This window comes from Raphanus sativus, chromosome 9 (assembly GCF_000801105.2).
Source record: "Raphanus sativus cultivar WK10039 chromosome 9, ASM80110v3, whole genome shotgun sequence".
In the NCBI taxonomy this organism is placed as follows: domain Eukaryota; kingdom Viridiplantae; phylum Streptophyta; class Magnoliopsida; order Brassicales; family Brassicaceae; genus Raphanus; species Raphanus sativus.
The window spans coordinates 3,074,532-3,093,077 of NC_079519.1; the positions used below are offsets into that span (position 1 = coordinate 3,074,532).

At 34.3% G+C, this 18,546-nt stretch overlaps 3 protein-coding genes across 3 annotated transcripts; all 3 read right to left on the reverse strand.

Annotated features, from left to right (window-relative positions):
- Positions 1-176: 176 nt before the first annotated feature.
- Positions 177-2,551, reverse strand: LOC108824241 (WAT1-related protein At1g70260). Its single transcript, XM_018597615.2, has 7 exons — positions 2,240-2,551; positions 2,081-2,143; positions 1,526-1,642; positions 1,181-1,436; positions 927-1,085; positions 695-846; positions 177-598 (listed from the first exon to the last, which is right to left on the reverse strand). Exons 1-7 carry the CDS (start codon positions 2,437-2,439, stop codon positions 415-417), a joined length of 1,131 nt encoding a protein of 376 aa, XP_018453117.1. The 5' UTR covers positions 2,440-2,551; the 3' UTR covers positions 177-414.
- Positions 2,552-6,448: 3,897 nt separating this feature from the next.
- Positions 6,449-9,097, reverse strand: LOC108828355 (uncharacterized). The gene is made up of 5 exons (XM_018602011.2): positions 8,732-9,097; positions 8,573-8,656; positions 8,305-8,481; positions 7,788-7,958; positions 6,449-7,701 (listed from the first exon to the last, which is right to left on the reverse strand). Exons 1-5 carry the CDS (start codon positions 8,820-8,822, stop codon positions 6,665-6,667), a joined length of 1,560 nt encoding a protein of 519 aa, XP_018457513.2. The 5' UTR covers positions 8,823-9,097; the 3' UTR covers positions 6,449-6,664.
- A 4,377-nt stretch (positions 9,098-13,474) lies between these two features.
- LOC108834186 (probable LRR receptor-like serine/threonine-protein kinase At1g56130) lies at positions 13,475-17,831 on the reverse strand. Its single transcript, XM_018607533.2, has 19 exons — positions 17,620-17,831; positions 17,109-17,295; positions 16,934-17,005; positions 16,763-16,834; positions 16,618-16,689; positions 16,449-16,520; positions 16,240-16,311; positions 16,059-16,130; positions 15,852-15,923; positions 15,693-15,764; positions 15,513-15,584; positions 15,310-15,381; positions 15,159-15,224; positions 14,889-14,954; positions 14,714-14,758; positions 14,554-14,615; positions 14,075-14,451; positions 13,803-14,001; positions 13,475-13,719 (listed from the first exon to the last, which is right to left on the reverse strand). Exons 1-19 carry the CDS (start codon positions 17,744-17,746, stop codon positions 13,646-13,648), a joined length of 1,923 nt encoding a protein of 640 aa, XP_018463035.2. The 5' UTR covers positions 17,747-17,831; the 3' UTR covers positions 13,475-13,645.
- Positions 17,832-18,546: the final 715 nt, after the last annotated feature.

Below are 18,546 nucleotides of genomic sequence, written 5' to 3' on the forward strand. Positions count from 1 at the left end.
AAGAAAATGCAGTTCATGAATTATTAGACTAATAAGCCATCACCTATTAATCATTTAAAAGAAGGGAGATGAAACTTCAATACATTGAACTTTCACTTTCCCATTGCATCATCGACCTCTTTCAAAATTATTTTATTACTCCTTACTCGTGAAAACTGAAAACCAAAATATAGCCATGATTTGAAGATTATTCACTACACAAAACTTAAACATAATAGAGAGCTTTAGATACAGAAATACATGCATCTACATTCGGTGGATTTTGCCTTTCGGACCAAAAAGCCTACTTCAACAATCTCCCATTGACACTGACGACATAACACACGCATTTCCTCTTATTCAGACATAGAAAGAAATGGGCCATAAAATATTAAGCGACCCTCATTTTCTTCTTGAAGATATAAAATACACAATTCACACAGGACTTTCTTCCTGATCATTAGTAAGCAATGGAACTTTGTTTTCATCATCTTCGTGATAATGACTACTTTTGATGGGTTTTCTTTCTTCAACGGGATTCTGTTTTTCTTCGGTTTCCTTCAGTTGTCCCCAAGACACTGAGTAATATCCAACTCCACCGATGGCTGCTCCTAACACACTGCACTCATGCACCAAATATATACTCAATACTCATCATGCATGGTAGTCATATGTTAATAATTAAAATTAATTATCAATGAATCTGTTAACTGACCTGCCATAACGAAGACTGTTGACGAAGAAGCTGGTGCCAAAGACTGCTGCCCACAAGATACCAAAGGGTTTGAATAATGGTACATAAGTTGGTCCTTTCATTTGGGTACACTTTACTTGTATGCTTGGTCGTATCACATTTCCGAATATTCCCTGTTTTTAAATCACACATCATGATAGGTTTGTGAGTTATTGATAACTTGCTTCTTTTTAGTGTATAATTATTTTATTACCGTGGCGATAATGAGGAAAAGATCGAAGTTAGGTTCGATCTTCCATGCACTTAGGTCTCTTTCCATAAACAACGCGAAGACTAGACACTGAATCGTCCCGACTATGCTGTAAAATGAAGCTACTTTCATAACGTGTGGATATGTTTTGACCGTCCCTGTCTGCCAAAAATTATAAAAAAGAAGTTCAGCTCTTGAATAACATGCACAAAGATGGTATCAGTTTTAGATGGTTTATATATTATTGTTGAATATACCTGAATAACATTGAAGAGAGAGACAGAAAAAAAAGCGGCGGCCAAAAAGATACAGCCGAGGAACCAATTGTCGGGGATAGTGTAGTAGACCAAGAGCTTAGGGATCGATTTCAGAAGACGAGTTGGGGAGGGAGACGAAGCTGGTCTTATGAAGGGACCTTTGTACAATTCTTCAACAAATGCTCCGCTTAATGAGATTATTGTTCCCACCACCTTAGCCCTCGTGCTCGTGTTTCTCCAATCCAACTTGCTCCTTCTATATAAGCATAGGTACGTAGGTGTATAATGTATTTGCAAATAGTTACATATACGTGAATTTTGAAATGGTGATGATAGATGGCTTACCCGAGGATAAGATTGAGCAAGAATGAGAAGGAAGGAATGAGTAATCCCATTGCACATACCACTATGGGTGAGCTGAAGCTTAGTCCCACGAATGCCAAATTTTGGAACAGAAATATCCTTCACATGTTTAAAATTGTTTCATTATAACCAGTACATGTGTATATGCATGAATAACATTTTATGTACGTTAAAAATGCATGCTAGTACGTGTGTGTGTCAGCAAGAGGGCGCCATGCAATTTTTTAATTCACTACACAAAGAAAACATGGTGTGCTATGTATACCGCTCATAAAGAAACGTCACGTTGTTGGAAGATACCCATACTAGAATATCTTTAGCCCTAGTTGCTTTATTAAAACCAAGTAAACGGTACGCGTTTTGGGAAATTCATGCATACGATGATGTAATATTCATCAACTAATTTGGTTGTTGATAAAGTATGCATGGCCTTGTATTATTCTTTGGTTTAGGACGTCATATTATTTATGTTTTGCGAAGTCTAGCTCCTAAAGTCTAGACTAATTATGAAAATAAAGATATGATGTATGTACCCACCCTGTGAAACCTAGAAAGAAAACACGGAAGAGGAGTGGCCAAGAAAAGATAGATTCTTCTGTTCTGCATGATCATCATCAAATAACACAAAAGAAAGAAGATTGATTAGTAAGGATATATTGTGAGTTTATTATAAGTATATGGATCACGTAAACTGACCTGTCATTCCTGTGGAAAAAGAAAGAAAAAGGAAGAAGAAGAATAGATCCGAAAGCGTTTGTATAAACAACGAACACAAAAGGACTCATCCCTCCGGTCAAAGCCGTTTTGGCCAGTATCGTAAGTGCAATCGTGCATGCCTCCATTATCACCATTGCAACAAACGGCACAAACTTTTCCTTCCTAACCTTCACCTCCATCTCTCTCCCTTTTAAACTTTAAAACGGCACGGCGTTTCCTAGCTCCAAGGATCTCGGGAAATATAGATAAAGTGGAGAGAGAGAGGGAGAGAGAATGAGAGGAGAAGATACGATTATTGGTTTAATTCTCTATATCATATATAGAGGGAGAGGAATTGTCATTATCTATTGTTCAGATATAACCTTTCACGAAGAGGTGAAGCTACTTTACTAGCGTGATGAAGCTACACGAGTGACTCCACGGTTGCCCTAAGGGTAAGATGTTATATTACTTTATTGTGTATCTGCATGTGTTTAAACATAAATCCAAATAGTGTGATGCTATCTAAAGATCATTTTATTTATGTAGTGACGTCGCAATTGGTCTTATAACTTATTAAGAGAGCATGATTAATTTGGAATGTACGTGGGTTTTCCTTGTATATCGAGCGGCTTAATTATTATCATACGCCGATTGAATGGAGACCAATGTTATCATTGATAATTTGATATCATATGTTCCGTAAATATCATGATTTAAACATCATTCTCCAATATAATGAGGGAATATTGAGTGATTCAGTGTTAGTTTGGGTCAAACATCACAGAGCTCAAAACATCCATCAATGAAAATAGTATACCATCAAACCATTCAAAATTGCAAACACAACGCCATATCTAATAATCAATATGAATAGGTATTCACAGTGGTGGAGCCGGACGAAAAGATCATCAGGGGCAACATAAATTTTGAGCTCAAAATCATGGGGAGCATTAGCATAGATCTCAACACGTAACCATAAAATTTTCAAAAAATCAATAAAAATAAAATTTATTTCAACAATTCATATAGGGCAACTGCCCACTTTCCCTCCTCTCTACATCCGCCACTGGGTATTCACATATGTTAGTGGTAGACTGGTAGCTAGCTTACACCTTCGAACACGATTCATTCCAAACATCGTTCTCAATGGATTATTAACATAGTAACATGCGTCTCACTGGATCACTAAACTCTTTCTCCCTAACTTAACCCCTAATTGTGAACGTGAAGTAATATTTTAAGCGCCAAAAAAACAAAAAGAAACGACAACGCCTTTGGCTGACATACGCAGCGTAGAATCTTGTAATTATACAGTCAGCAAAATTAATTTATACTCTTGGCTGCGGTTAATTAGGGACCCACATAAGGAAAATATGAAGATAATGGGGTCCAAATTTAATAATGAAAAAATTGATGACTCGATCATTTATTAAAAAGAATTGAAGAAAGGTGTTATTTCTCGTCAACCTCCGTTGCAGTCCAAGTATTTGATACTGTACTGGTTAGTGGATTCAGATTCATCCAAGAAAAGTGTTAGGTTATGATGATGGTTCTACGTTATTTAATTTCTTTCCTAACTCCTAAATATTTAGGTCTGACGCTAGGCCGGTGAGTTTCTGATGATGCTTATTTAGACTACAAACCCATTCATAATGGAACAACAATAATTCATTGATTTGAATATCATACAAGGTCGAATACAAAGTTATAATGTATCTGAATATTTTCATCAAATGTAGTGGTAAATGCAGTAATACGTTAAGAAATTGATTTTCAAAAGGGGTTTGAACTCTGACCATTGGGTCAAATTAAGTGACGAAATCAATTTATAGAATACAAAAAAAAAATATTTGGATTAATAATTGTATATTTTGTTCGGTTAAGCCAAGAAAGAAATCGGTTTATATGTCAGCAGAATAAACATTTTCTTCTACTGATTATAGTATTTGAAATATTTTTTTTGGTTAAACAATAAATTAGAAAAAAACAAAGCTAATTTTTTGTTTAATACAAATATGAATGCGGCTCTTCAATGTGGTATTAAGACCAAGTTATTAGCTATATTTTGGTAGGTTTGGATTACGCCTCGAATAAGATAGCAAACAAATATTCGTATGAATTGATTTAACACAGTAAAGAAAAATGTTTTGTTTAATCTAGTTTATTTGTTTTGGAAAAATCGCATAAAAAACTTTTAAAGTGACATCTATTTACACTTTAAATCTTAAACTTATTTAATTAACATATTAAACATTCAAATTGAGTTCTGTATCATAAAAAACTTATTCAAAGTCACTAAATCGAAAACGTGACACTGGAAATAGAATGTTGTGTCAGTTTTTTTCCAAAAAATGTTTTTTATTTAAATTAACAAAATCAATTAATAAAAAATAAAAATAGGATTTTCTCAATAAAAAATAGTAAAATTACAGAACAAATAGAAATTGATTTATAAAAAAATCTTATAGTTAAAACTTTTTTTATTTTTAAAAATGTGATTTTTGCAAAAAAAGAACTTTTAGTTTTTTTTTGAAAAAAATATTATATAATAACGGTAAAAAAATTAAAACACAATTTTTAAAAATGCAATTTTACCCAAAAAATAAAAAATATACTAAATTTCAAAAGAATTTATATAAAATTTCTAATTTTTTTCCAAAGAGAATAATTTTAAAGGGGCCATCTGTTTGAAATTATTATTTTTAAAAATAAAAATTTAGAACTAACTATGCATATAATTTTCTCAGAATATAAAATAATAAATTTTTATTTATATGATTTTTCAAAATTAGAATTTACGACATATGGATAATAATGGTTCGACGCTATTGTCATTGGTGATATAATGAAAAATGTTATTCTTAATCGTGATATTATGAAAAGTGCTATTGTTAATGGTGATAGGTTCAAAATTATTTATATTTTGAACTTTTTTTTACAGTTTTATATAAGTTTTAAAAAAACTAAAAAGAAAATTCTGTGTAAATCGCATTTTGAAAGAAAAAATAGTTATAAGACTTTTTTTTTTAAATCGATTTTTACTTTTCTGTAGTTTGTAATTTTATTGGAAAAATCCTATTTTTTATTAATTGGTTTCGTTAATTAAATAAATAAATAAAAATTTGGGAAAAAAACTTACAAGTCACTTTATTTACATGTTAACAATCACATTTTCCACTTGATGAACAAGTAAGTTAAGTTGAAAGATTTTTATGATACAAAAACCAATTTAAAGATTTAATATGTTAGTTAAATAAGTTTAAGATTTAAAATGTTAATAGATGTCACTTTGAAGGTGTTGTGTAAGTATCTAAATATATATATATATATATATAATTTAATTATGATTAATTTAATTTTATGAGAAATTTAAGTGAAAGTATTTAAATGAAAAATATTTTCGGTTGAATTTCCGTAAAATTTAAATATTCATAATTAAATATTAATATTTATACATATGCATATATTTGTATTTTTAAATATCTATGTGAAAAACCTCCGATTGCTTTTAGTGTTGCAATAGACGTTCGTTTAGACCACAAGGATCAGACACTTGTAGCATGCAAAAGACATGGTTAGAGAAGAATTTAGTCAATTTGAAATTCTACTATATGCTTTGTGAACTTCTTGGTTTTATCCATTTCAACGCCCTCGTATACTAATGGATAATTCTTGATGTTACCAAGTGCTTTCATATTATCTGTATATGACAAGTGAACATACATGGTTTACACTCCAGGAGAAAAAAAAAATCCTCCAAAGAACAATGGAGGATACTAAAAAGACTCAAAGAACAAAAAGTTTGGATATTGGTTTCTTTTAAAACAAACATGTGTATAGTTTAAAATGATTGTGAAAAATCTTTATTTTCTAATTAAATACCAGTTATAACAGTAAGAAGTAAAGGACCATATTTTCATAAATTGTTTTGTCATTTTATATCTAAAGATGTAAGACCAGCCATGGTTGCAGTGATTTGCATCTGACAAGTGATACTATACCACTTATAAGCTGATGTTTTGTTTCTAAGTGTTTGTTTGTGTCAAGATACTAAACCAATAATAAAACCATTTGGCAATATACTCGTTTAAACCACTGACACAAAGCCTTGGATGAAACTCTGAGATACATATAATTAACATGATAAGCTTCAAAGATTTTTGAAGAGTATGAAGCTTCAGGTTCTAAATGAAATTACAGACTCAATTTTCCACAAAGATCATATATATTTATATTACTGAATGCAATAAAATTTTGCAACTTTTCTTACAAGACCAGCATCTCTAAGTACTTAAAATCTCCCCAATCTTTCACAATAAATCTTAACACCCCCCACCTATACCCAAAATTTTGGTAATCTCCTTGCATGATCTTATTCAATAAGACTTATAATCCCATAAACATCCAACACTCAGAGACTTTTCATGTATATGGTGGATAGTATCCATACGGGTAACTAACAGAATGAGCTCTGTGGTGAAGATTCTGTTGAGTATTATTATTAATACTATTATTTATCTGATCTTCAGACTCCTTAGGCTTAGCCGCACGCTTGCTGCTCTTCTTTTCTTGGACCGCCCCAAAGACTACCTCATTAGTCTTCTCACTGTTCTGCTCATAATAAGTATGTGGGATCGACGAGTAATGCCTTCTATGCTGCTGCTTCTGCTGTTGCTGCTTTTGCTGTTGCTGTTGCTGGTTTGGGAACTCAGCAGCTGCTTCCCAGCTACTGTAGAAGGCACGGCTCTGACGCAGCTGCTGCATTTTCTCCGCGTCTTTGGACATGAAAGCATAAGTCTTCCTCGGTGTTTGGTTCCTATGCTCAACAGGAGGAGGTTCATCTTCCTCTGGGATCACAAAGCTCTCTTGGATCGGCCACGGAGTTGTTGTTGTGCTAAACGCAGCAGAAGAAGACTGCTTTGTTTGGTGGTACTCCTGAAAGCCTGTTGCTGCTGTCTGCTGCCTCTTTCTTAGCATCTCTGTAACGGTAACCCAAGCGTTTGAAGCGAGGTTTCCCATAGACGCCAAGAAGCTCTCATCTTGCTTCTCTAGCAGCTGCTCATCATCTCCACTCGGAATCAGAGACGGTCTGAATGGTTTCTTCTGATCAGGATCAGCTTCGAACGTTTCTTGATCCAAAACACTAACGTTTTGAGAAGAAGAGACGATGGAACCGACCCGGCGCTGCAAGAGAGCCATCATGTAACCAAAGAAACCTGCAGCCACGAGGACAGCAACACCAAGAGGAAACCCGCTCTCGTACTGATAAGCACAGTCGTCGAAACGAAGCTGAATCTCTCTGATAGCTCTGTTGCCACGGTCAATGACGAGGAGGGAACAACTGCTTCCGACGTAAACAACATCAAAGTCATTAGAGAACTTTGCATCTTCGCTTGGTCCATCCACGTGTCCTCCTCCTCCATTTCTACCCGTTTTGCCTCCAGCAATTGTTGTAACTCCTGCAAAGGTAACACAAGATAGAATGAGTTTACTAATCAAGAATGCAAATTAGGATACAAAAATGCTATTTTATTTATTTTTTTACCTGCTTCACTTATCTTGCGTATAGCATTGTTAACAGTGTCAGCTACATAAATGTTGCCTCTGTCATCAACGGCAAGACCCTTGGGATGGTTAAGCTTAGCGTCACGCAATCTCCCATCAACATGACCTGCGTATCCTTCAGGGGAGCCAGTAACCAGCCTCGGCCTGCTATCTACCAAACACAGTTTTGTTCCCAAAATGTAAATTAGAAAACAACTATTCAGCAAAACAGTTAAGATTATAGAGAACACTTGTTGTTAGTTTACTATTAGATCTAATCTTGGAATAAGTCTGCATTGTACTATTAGACTACACTCATCCCTGACCAAGTTGACTCGAGAAACGACAAGGATACAGCAAATCTCCATTAACCCAAAATAGTAACATGTCTTTTGTACAACATTCCTATGTGCATTCAGTTTTTTAAGTGAAGACAAAAGAACAATCATATGGTTTGGTTTCATTCACAGAGAAATCTCAAGCAGTGTGGATTCAATCAGAGCATTCAGATTACTTACATAGAGAAAGAGAAGAAGAGATCTTGTAGATGTTACTGTTGTCGGAATCGAGAACAAGGAGCTCCCCGTTAGGCAAGACCTCGACGGAGTAAGGCTCGATGCCGAGTTTGCTTCCGTCGAAGACCGTCTCTACTGCATACCCATCCTCGAATTTCACCATCGATCTCGTTGCAATTGCTGGAAAATTCAGACAAAAATCAAATCTTGGGACAAAGGGAAGAAGTAAAGGTAAAGACTTTATTAAGATGGGAGAGAGAAAGAATCGAACTTGTTTTCTTGGAGGTGGTTTTGAGTGACCAAATCCATTTCATGAGTGAAGAGCCGTGGTTTGTGATGAACCCATTGATAATCTCTGCCGAAAAGGTTAAGACTTTTGAGAGATTCGAAGCTGGATAATCGAAAGGGGAATGAGGGAGGAAGGACTTACTTGCTGGAGAGTTAGCTGAAGGAGCTGAAGAGACAAACCCTGAAAGGAGGAGGAGAATGAGAGTGCTCGGAAGCAGAATGTCTCTACCCATTGATTCTATTCGAAGAAGAAAGAGGCAAAAGGCCTAGTTCATATAGAGAATCTTCTGGGGACAATGTGAAGGTTTTGAATTAAGGAGAGGGAGAAGAATAGACTCTTCTTCAGGTTTGTCGGCCAAAGAGAGAGTAATGTTTACAGAGTTTGTTTTTGTTCATATGCAAAAATAAGAGTGAAGACAGTCAGTCAGTGTGTGAAAAGAAACGAAGGGGAAAGGTAGTGAGAAAAGAGAGAGAGAGAGTGAGTGGTCATGTGATTTTTTTTCTGTTTTTTTTTGTTTTGTAATTAAATTAAAGATTGTTGATGGGTTGGTGATTAGTTTATTTTCTTGTTTGTTAATGACCTTGTATCAATGTTTTTAAACCCCACTAAAACGTTAGAGCACCATTAACCACTAAAATGTTAGAGCACCATTAACCCAAGTGGTTAACGGGGGTGCTTATTAATATTTTAATAAAAAAAAATGGAAAAGGAAGAAATTGATAAAGAAGGAACGCTTAGTTAAATGTCAAAAAGCTGTGTTGTTTCAACTGTACGCAGGCCCCACTGATCACGTGGTGGTCCGCGATTGGTTCAGTTTTTTAATTTTTTTTTCTTTTTCTTTTTAGAAAAAAATATTAAAAAAAATTCCTAAGCATCTTTATTTAAACAACTGAGGCTTGATGATGCTCTAACTAAAAAGATATTCTTTTGGGGTTTTTAAATTTTTTTTTTTTGTCTGAACTAAAAAGAAATAAAAATTAAAAACTAACTAATCGCGTATCGGCACGTGTTAGAGTTAATCATGAAAATGTGGAACACAACTCTTAAGAACTCTCTTAAGAAGCAAGATTAATCATGTTCTTAGAACCGCACTACTAAGTAACTAACTGTTTTTCTTTTATCACTGTTTTATTTTCTTTGGCGTTTTTAACAAAATTTCAACAAAATTTAAATATGACAAATCAATTTTTTATTTTAGACTTTAAAATCAGATAGCTAAAAGATTATTGTAAATAATGATCACACTCGTAGTTTTAAACAAACATTCAAATAATAGATTAATTAGATTTTTTTTTGATTTTTTGTGATTTTTAAAGTTTTTTAGATTTTAAATTAATACATTTTTGTTTGAATCCAAATATATAGTGAAACATTGAATTTACTGGTTCAACATGGTCGAGATTGGATCTGAAAACATTGCCTAATACGAAACATAAAACTTTTTGAGTTTAGAAGAATGAATTCCCAACTGTATTCTGGTGATATAATATATTAGTTATATAACTTGATGCTACTTTATGCATGAAATCAGCTTTCCCATGCCAGATTGTGTTATAGAATATATTCTAACATCAAAAGAGTAAGTACAAACATTAAAAAATTTAAACATACAGTTTTTGGTGGGAAAGATTATATTCTTTTAGCAAGAAAAGGAGTTTTGGTCTGAAGCTTTTATTTATCTTTGTGTTAGATGATTTATTAAGAACACAAGTTATTTAATCATGTTCGAAATCATATATAGAAGTTTAGTGTGGTTGTTTAAATGTTCACAGCAAACGAAAAAAAAGAACCACTGACCACTTGACAATTTTACTAATCATCACTACTGCTAATCGTGTTTAGTTTTATAATCACTAGCCAATAACCACAAAAGAGTGGTGAACATAACAACATTTCGTGCACAATATAGTAAAAACATGAAATATGAAAATATTTTTGTCTTTAATTTTTTCTTTTTAATTGGTCTGTGGAATCGCCACAACCTCGACAAAGGAAGTATCCAATGACTTGAAATCGCGTGTCAAGTAAATATCCTTTCAGCCTATGAACGAAGTGTATCTGTCTCCGTTACTCGTTTATTTTTATATTCAGTTAACTAATGACATTTCGACACACACTCACAGGCACAATTAATTAATGAGATTAAGAGAAGGTAAAGTAGTAATTAGACAAGATGCGCGTTACGACTAGAGTCAAACAGTGCATATATTCTCGCACCATGATCCTCGTTTCGCGCTGCCTCATCTATCATCTACTTGTATATAGTGAAACAATGTATTTTGTTAGTCGAAACGTGATTTGATGCACTTTAATATGTCATTCATTTACTAATAAAATGGATGTATAAATAGGTATTGATGTAGTCAGTATGATGTCTTATTAAAACTTGAAAGAAGTGATTGAAACTTTTGAGATTCATTAGATTATATCGCAAGCTTTTGATGTTTATTCTTGGAGTTATCATTTATTTACTTCTTTTTTTTAACAAGCATAAAGTAAACAACAAAAAAGAACCAAAAAGATGATAGTATATCTTTAGAAGAAAAATAAATTTTTGTAAATGGAAAAAATGTAAAAGCAAAATAAAGAGAAACGGGAAAGAAGGTGAAAACGGTCCCTTTTAATCTTTATTGACAAAATCATTTTAACTCGAGAAAAGAAGAATTTTGAAAGAGACTTTTATTTTTAAAGGAAACATTGCATTTTGTAAGCTAGATATGATGTTAAGTCTCTTATAATGTCTTTTAGTAATTTAAGCATCAAACATATATCGTACAGATAAAACCCATACTGTCATATGTGTTGTCAAGAAAAATACACGAGATTTTTGTTGTTTCATATAAGTTCATCGGTTCCTATTTAGCTTTCAAAAATATTGATTTCAAAGACAATAATATAGTTTTTTTTTGTGACAACATATTTTTTTTTCTTACAATTTTCAAGGAAACTAAGAAAGTACAAAAACAGATAACCAAGAAATTGTTTTCTATTTTATTTTCCTAATTATTATTTCTGCAGTATGGTTAATGTTTTAAAAACCAACTGGATATCGATTCGGTATAGCTACTGATTGTTGACTGGTTAGACCAATTCAACCAATCGAACCGAATTTTCTATTTTTAAAATTATATATATATATACACTATGGACCTAAAGAGTAGTTTTACATATAATATGTTATATGTTTTCTTTTATTAACTAGAAAAGTAAATAATAAATATAAATCTAATTATGTATACACTAAACAAGTGAATATTATATAAATTTAAATTGATAAAACTAAATGATTAACCATTTCAATTACCGTATTTGTTTATTTTTACAACTAAAGTTCCAAATTTTATGAATATGGCAAAATAAGAATCGTATACAAGAATCAAAAATCCATTATCTTATATTTTTAAAGAAAATACAACTAAATAGACAACTAATTAAATAAAACATTAGTTATGGAATATTAATTTTTAATCGGTATTAAAAACACATTAATTATATATTGATTTTTAGAACTAGGTTTTGAAATTGTTCCGTGTTACCGATTTTACTAGGTTTTTGCTGATTTTATAGATTTTTCTCAAATACGAGTTTTAAACTGATTATAATTTAAATTGATTGAAAAAAAAAACCCGAACAAATTATTGGAAGTGAGAGAGAGAGATAATAGGTTGGTGAGAGGTGAGGCTCATGGGCTGGATATAGAGCTGGGAATTTGATTCATTATCCGCGGGCTCCGCCCCGTTTGACCCGCCGCGGGGCAGGTGCGGGTCGACCGAATTTAAATTGTGGGTACCCGCCAAACCGCAAAATTAAAAGAAAAAAAATTCTTTTTAAAATATGATTTTTTTAAATAAAAATTATGTTTTTATAAAAGAATAATAAAAAGTACGAATATTTTTAAAAATTTAAATAAAATATATTATTTATATTGTTTTTTAAAAAAATATTAATAAAATAATTATTTTTATTATTTTTTATATTATCCGCGGGTCCCGCGGATTACCCGCTAATTTATGCGGGGCGGGGCTGGTCTTACATTTTTTAGATGCGGGTCAAGCGGGTCGAATTTTTGAATCGAAAAAATGAGTCGATCCGCAGCGGGGCGGGGCGGGTCGGGGCGGGTCGACCCGCAAACCCAGCACTAGCTGCATTGAGCAAGTTGAGCTATATGTGGACTAAACCTTATCATCCATTTGAGTTGTCAAAAAAAAAAGAGTACAATAAAGGGCGGTGGGATTGTAATCATGCGAGCCACGACGACCGTAGAAGATAAAATGGGCATTGAAATGACATATGAAATCAATAAACAACAATTACTCTTTTCTGGTTGGCTTTCACATGGACACTTGAGCTAGTTGGACCCCTTTTCGACTACGACCTGAAGTGAGTTGAGCCCACCACTGAATTTAATTCAAGGAAGAAAAAAGTTGGATCACATAATTAGCAGTACGTTCTCTAGATGATCAAAGCAGCTCCTTAGCTTAGCATCATGATCCAAAGTCTAAATCAGCGTCTTGAATTGCCGCCATCGACCTCAACACTTTCCGACAACATGGCACTACTCCTGACATTGTTGGTCTCAAGGCAGGAGATGACTGTGTGCATATCAGAGCAATGCTAATCATGCGTTTCACTTCTTTCCATGTTGTACTCATTTAGCTCATCATCTATTATTCTCGTGTAGAATACACGCCTATTCACCATAAATGCACAAAAGGATCACACTAGATTTTTTCTTAACCAATCAAAGATGTAAACTCTTGTCCCCTGCAGCATCCAAATCAATCACAAGTGCACAATGAATACTTTTAGCTCTTGCAGAAGCATGCATCACACCCGCCAAGATTCCACGCCAACAATGACAGTGTAATGAACACAACTCTGAACTAAGGATATAACTGTTTTATTAATTTGTAAAAAGATAACACCAATGACCCCATTACAACGAGCTATGATCGTATTATTAGAAGAATGAGATCAAAGGCAATGACAACCATTCGAGTCTTAGTTAAAGAGTGTTGACTTCCTCTGTTTTTCCTTTCTCTTATTCATACTCTTTCAGACACTAACAAGAGTACCAGTTCTGTTTGTTCCCTTTGATGGCGGCATATTAACCACAGTTGGTGTAAAATCTGCGCAGCAATGAGTGACACTTAATATCACTAGGAGATAGTGAAAATTAAGAAGAAGAAAAAATAATCATTTGTGTTGTTACCTGGTGTTGCACTAACGGCTGATACTAATGGCCCATACGCCCCCTGAATAGGAATACAACATGTCCCTTTTCCAGCCCAGAAAAGATGAACTTCGAGGTAATTTTCTGATACATTTGCTTTATATTCTCTCTGAACTGCTCTAAGATTAGAGCCACCAGCTGTTCTTCGTACATCAAAATCCTTTTCAACAAGTCTTCCCTGGAACCAAATTTAGGAAGAAGATCAGCACACCAGATCATTTAACTTGTGAAGAGGAAAGTTAGATCATAACCTGAACGTAAATGTCAAATCTTCTTCTCGCAACACCTCTCCAAGTGTTGGAACCTTTCATTTGTATCTCAGCAAACTGAAGTGTCACTGTGTAGCCTCCATTTTCGAGCCCCAACCCGTAGTACCTTAGGGAAGATGCAGAAAGTCTTGCCGACTGAAAAAGCTCCGAGTCCAAAGTGTTGACAAATTGTGACAGTGAAGTGGCTATGTATATATTATTGCTGCTTCCAGCAAAAAGTCCTACGCTACTGGCTGCCCATCTCTGAGAAGCACTCACGAAGAACGAAGCAGGTCCAAGATCCTCGTCCTCCTTCTCAAATAGTGCTCCGCTAACAGACCTTATCTCTGGCCCTCCGCAGTTGATAGAAAAGTCAGAATCTAGACCACCAGCCAATAGAGAAACAATAAACAATTTTTTTTATAATAGTAAATGCACATAGACAAACAACGGTTGTGAGGATATCTCTTTGTTACACTTACAGATTCCTTTACCCCTATTGCAGGGAAAGTTCTTTTGCAGGCATTTCAGTCCTGGTAAAACTCTTTTAACAAAAAATTATATTTAAGAAAAAAAAAAGATGAGTCGTTTATACATATTGCAATTTCAAGCACCAACAAGAACATATCCAAGATAAATTACCTCTTGTTAAGACCTTTCAATGTGAAGTTGTTAGCAACTAGGTTGCTGCACATATAACATACAGTTTTGATTATTATTACCTAACATATGATCATAATAAATATTTCCTATAAATAATTTTTTTCTGAAGAACACAGTGAGTAAGTTAAAAAATTGTAGTGTTTTGTTTACTTACAGTTTCAAGTTTGGTAAGCTGACCCATGAAGGAAGACTTCCAGACAAATTATTGTAGGACACGTCTCTGCAAGTAAGAAAGAACAATTAGTAGGATCTACACAACATGTTATACATTCCATAAAAGCTTCCTGATTATATTGGCAAGTCTTCCATGCTACCAAGAGTGGAACAGGGTTCAACATGAATAAGTGCGAGTAAAAGGTGAAATGAAACTTGATTCTATGTCAGCATATCTGTTATACCCTCCACAAAGGATATTGTTACTCACATATTTTTCAAAGACTGGCTCTTTTGAGTGGGCAAGGAACCATTCAACTTGTTGTTTCCCAGAAACCTAATATGAAGACAACATTTGTTTCAAACAATTACTCGGGTTTTGAATAAAGACCCAAAAAGAATCAGAAAATATATCATCTTACAAGTGACTAAGTCGACTTAAGTTGTAAAGTGACGCCGGTATTGGTCCATGTAGTTTGTTGAAGCTTAAATCACTGGAAAACAAACATGAATTGCATGGTATGTCATTCACATATCGTCGTCTCACGCTCTTTTACAGAAAAGACCCTAAAACAGCTTTCAGAGCATATTGATGAAACACAGTCTCATTAACGTGTGTACTTACACTTGTAGCAAACTTGAGTATTCTCCAATATTAGAGGGTATTGTCCCTTCGAGATTGCTGTTCCTCAATACTCTACAACATAAACCATCAACGTTAAAATACCCGAAGGGGAGATAAACAATTCAGCAGTAAACTAATCTGATAATGAATTGTAGTGAATCCAAATCGAAGCTGCCTTACAATATACTTAGAGATTTCATGTCTTTGATGAATTCAAGAGAAGAGCTTCCACTAGATATATCACCTAGCCTCCTACATTTAGGATATAAATATTTGAGAAAGAAAACAGACGAGAAACCGTAAACAATAAAGATTATGACAAACAATGCCAACACATACAGTTCTGTCAAAGAAGCTAAGTTAGAAAATGACGACGGTATCGGACCACTCAAACCAGTTCCGAGAATTCTCCTGCAGTAAAACACATAATTCAAATGCAATGAAGAGTTTTCCCACACTGTAATATTAACATATAAATGTATAATATATAAAAACAAGACCAACGGAACAAATCCGTTATATAAAAACTCTGTAGAAAAGACTTACAAGGAAACAAGTTTGGTCCAGTTTCCTATGAAGTCTGGTATCCGACCTGTAACTTCCAGATCCATCATCCAGCTGATACAACATTAAGAAAAAAAAAATCACCCCAAGACCAAAAACAATGTGAAGTAATAAATAGCTGTAGACATCTAACGATAAAGCTTAGATTAGGATTCAATCTTACACGACTTGCAGCTCCACAAGATTAGCAAATGATAAGGGTATTTCCCCACTGAGTCCAGAACTATCTATATAGCTGCAAAAGATGTAAGAAATTCATAAAATATAAGTAGTTTCGCGCAAGAACTTTATGGACAGTGAACACTAGATGGTCTCGAAGGTTAAGGTTGCATATCTATGTTAGGTACATAAGCATTAGACAGGCGAACTCACAGTTGTTGCAGTTTTGTACAACTCCCAATCTCAGCTGGGATAGAACCGGAAAAGTAATTTGAACCAACAGCCCTGCATAAAATACATATATATTAAGGAGCCATCAGAATCCTCAAGAAGCATTGTGAAATACATCATCATATTTCAAGAAGCACCATAATAAGCTTACAGCGATTTCAAGTCTCTAAGCAAACCTATTTCCTTAGGAATAGGGCCAGACAACGCATTGATCCCAAAAGTCCTACGTGAGAGACAAGAAAAAACGTTTGTAAAAAAAGTTCATCATCAGAAGAAAGTCTCTCTCACATCCTTACAGCCATTCCATCCGAGTCAGGTTTCCAATTGCAGGAGACAAGGGTCCTGTCAGAAAGTTCTGACCCAAGTTCCTGAAGTAAAAAAAAGGATGAAAGATGTGAACTTTGAGTCTCAGTGAGTGTGTTAGCTCTGTTTTGATGAAACTATATAGTAAAAAGTAAAAACCATACAGATTTGTGAGGTATTCCAAAGTCCAGAGCTCTTCAGGTATAGTTCCTACAACATCTATCGCATAAACCTTCCTGTCAAAAAATTCAAAATGAGCTCTTTCAAGTTTAGTGATTTCTCAGTGGGAGAATGTATCGAACACTTGGTGTGCACAAAAAAGGGGAAAGATCCGTTTACAGTGCAGTGATGCGGCAGATTGTGGAGTTGACGAAATTACAGTCGCATTTGATTAGAGGGTTATATGCACGACTGTCGATGGTGACACCGTCGTCTATGGCGGCGCCGGAGCAAAGCTCGCCGCTGATGTTCCATTCTCTCGGCGCGCGGATCTTCCATGTCGCGAAGATGGAGTTCAAAGCACGCGCTGTCGATTACTTATCCCATTAGTTTAAAAGGCACGCGCTGTTTATATATTTTTAATTTCCATCAACTATATACTTTTTTTCCTAAAACCAAAAAAAGAATAACAATGAAACACCTTATCTATTACAATGTTTTCCAATCAGAACCAATTAAAAATAATAATCACAAATTATATATATATATATATATATATATATTTTATAAATTTAAAATATTTATTAAAAAAAATCAACCACCATGCCTTTGTACTTTTTTGCCAAACTGTTTGAAAGAGAAAGAGGACAGACAGACTTTCGTGTTGCTCAAAAAAAAAAGACAGACAGACCTTCGTCGGGATGAGTAGAGGCCCCAGTACGGTTTTGAGCTCTAACCACATGAATCGAACATAGGATACACAAGAGCCATACAGTTAGGAGCACACATGGATACAGTCGTAGCCTGGACATCATCATCGACCAGAGAAAAAAAAATGCGAGAGACAGAGAGTCCTATGTTTTACTCTTTACTCAAAAAAACACGACTCTGTTGGTGTTTTATATGAACTTTGATACATTTTTTTTTGAACAACTGATACTTTTTTCTAGTTTGCCATCTGAGTGTAAACACACTATTCCTCCTTAGCGTAACTCACGCGCGTTGACGAAGACTTAAACAATGCCACGCGGTTCCACCACCTTGGACCGTGACACCAAACACTAACGTTAATCCACCACTAACTCTGTCTTGTCTAACGAAAATCACACTTGAAATGGGAGCAGACCACACGTAAGTCAATGGACGAAATGAAGTCTATGGCTGTACAATGGTAGTCAGTGGACGTTAATAATAAAGTCTGTCTGTAATTGCAAGTCAAGTTTAGGAATTTTATCAATAAAAAGTTAAAAAATGGAATATAGATGAATGGAATAAAATAAAGGGAATGAGTAACTGCAAAGAAAATGTTTCCTTGTAACACAAATGGTAACTTCTTAAAGGAATAGAATGAAATCAAAGGGTCTAACTGGTGACCAAGGAACGGATAGGAATAATGCATTTTTTAATGTTCCTAACAAATTTTACCATTCACAAGGAATAGTCGTTCCTTTTCATTCCTTCACATTCCTTTAATTGTAGAGAATTAAAGAATTAATTTGTTCCTCACTGAATTTGATATGGAATAACCATTCCTCATCATTCCCATAATTTTATTCCCATCCATTATTTTCCTATTTGTTCCTAACATTCCCGAGATGGTTACCAGTTAGACCCAAAG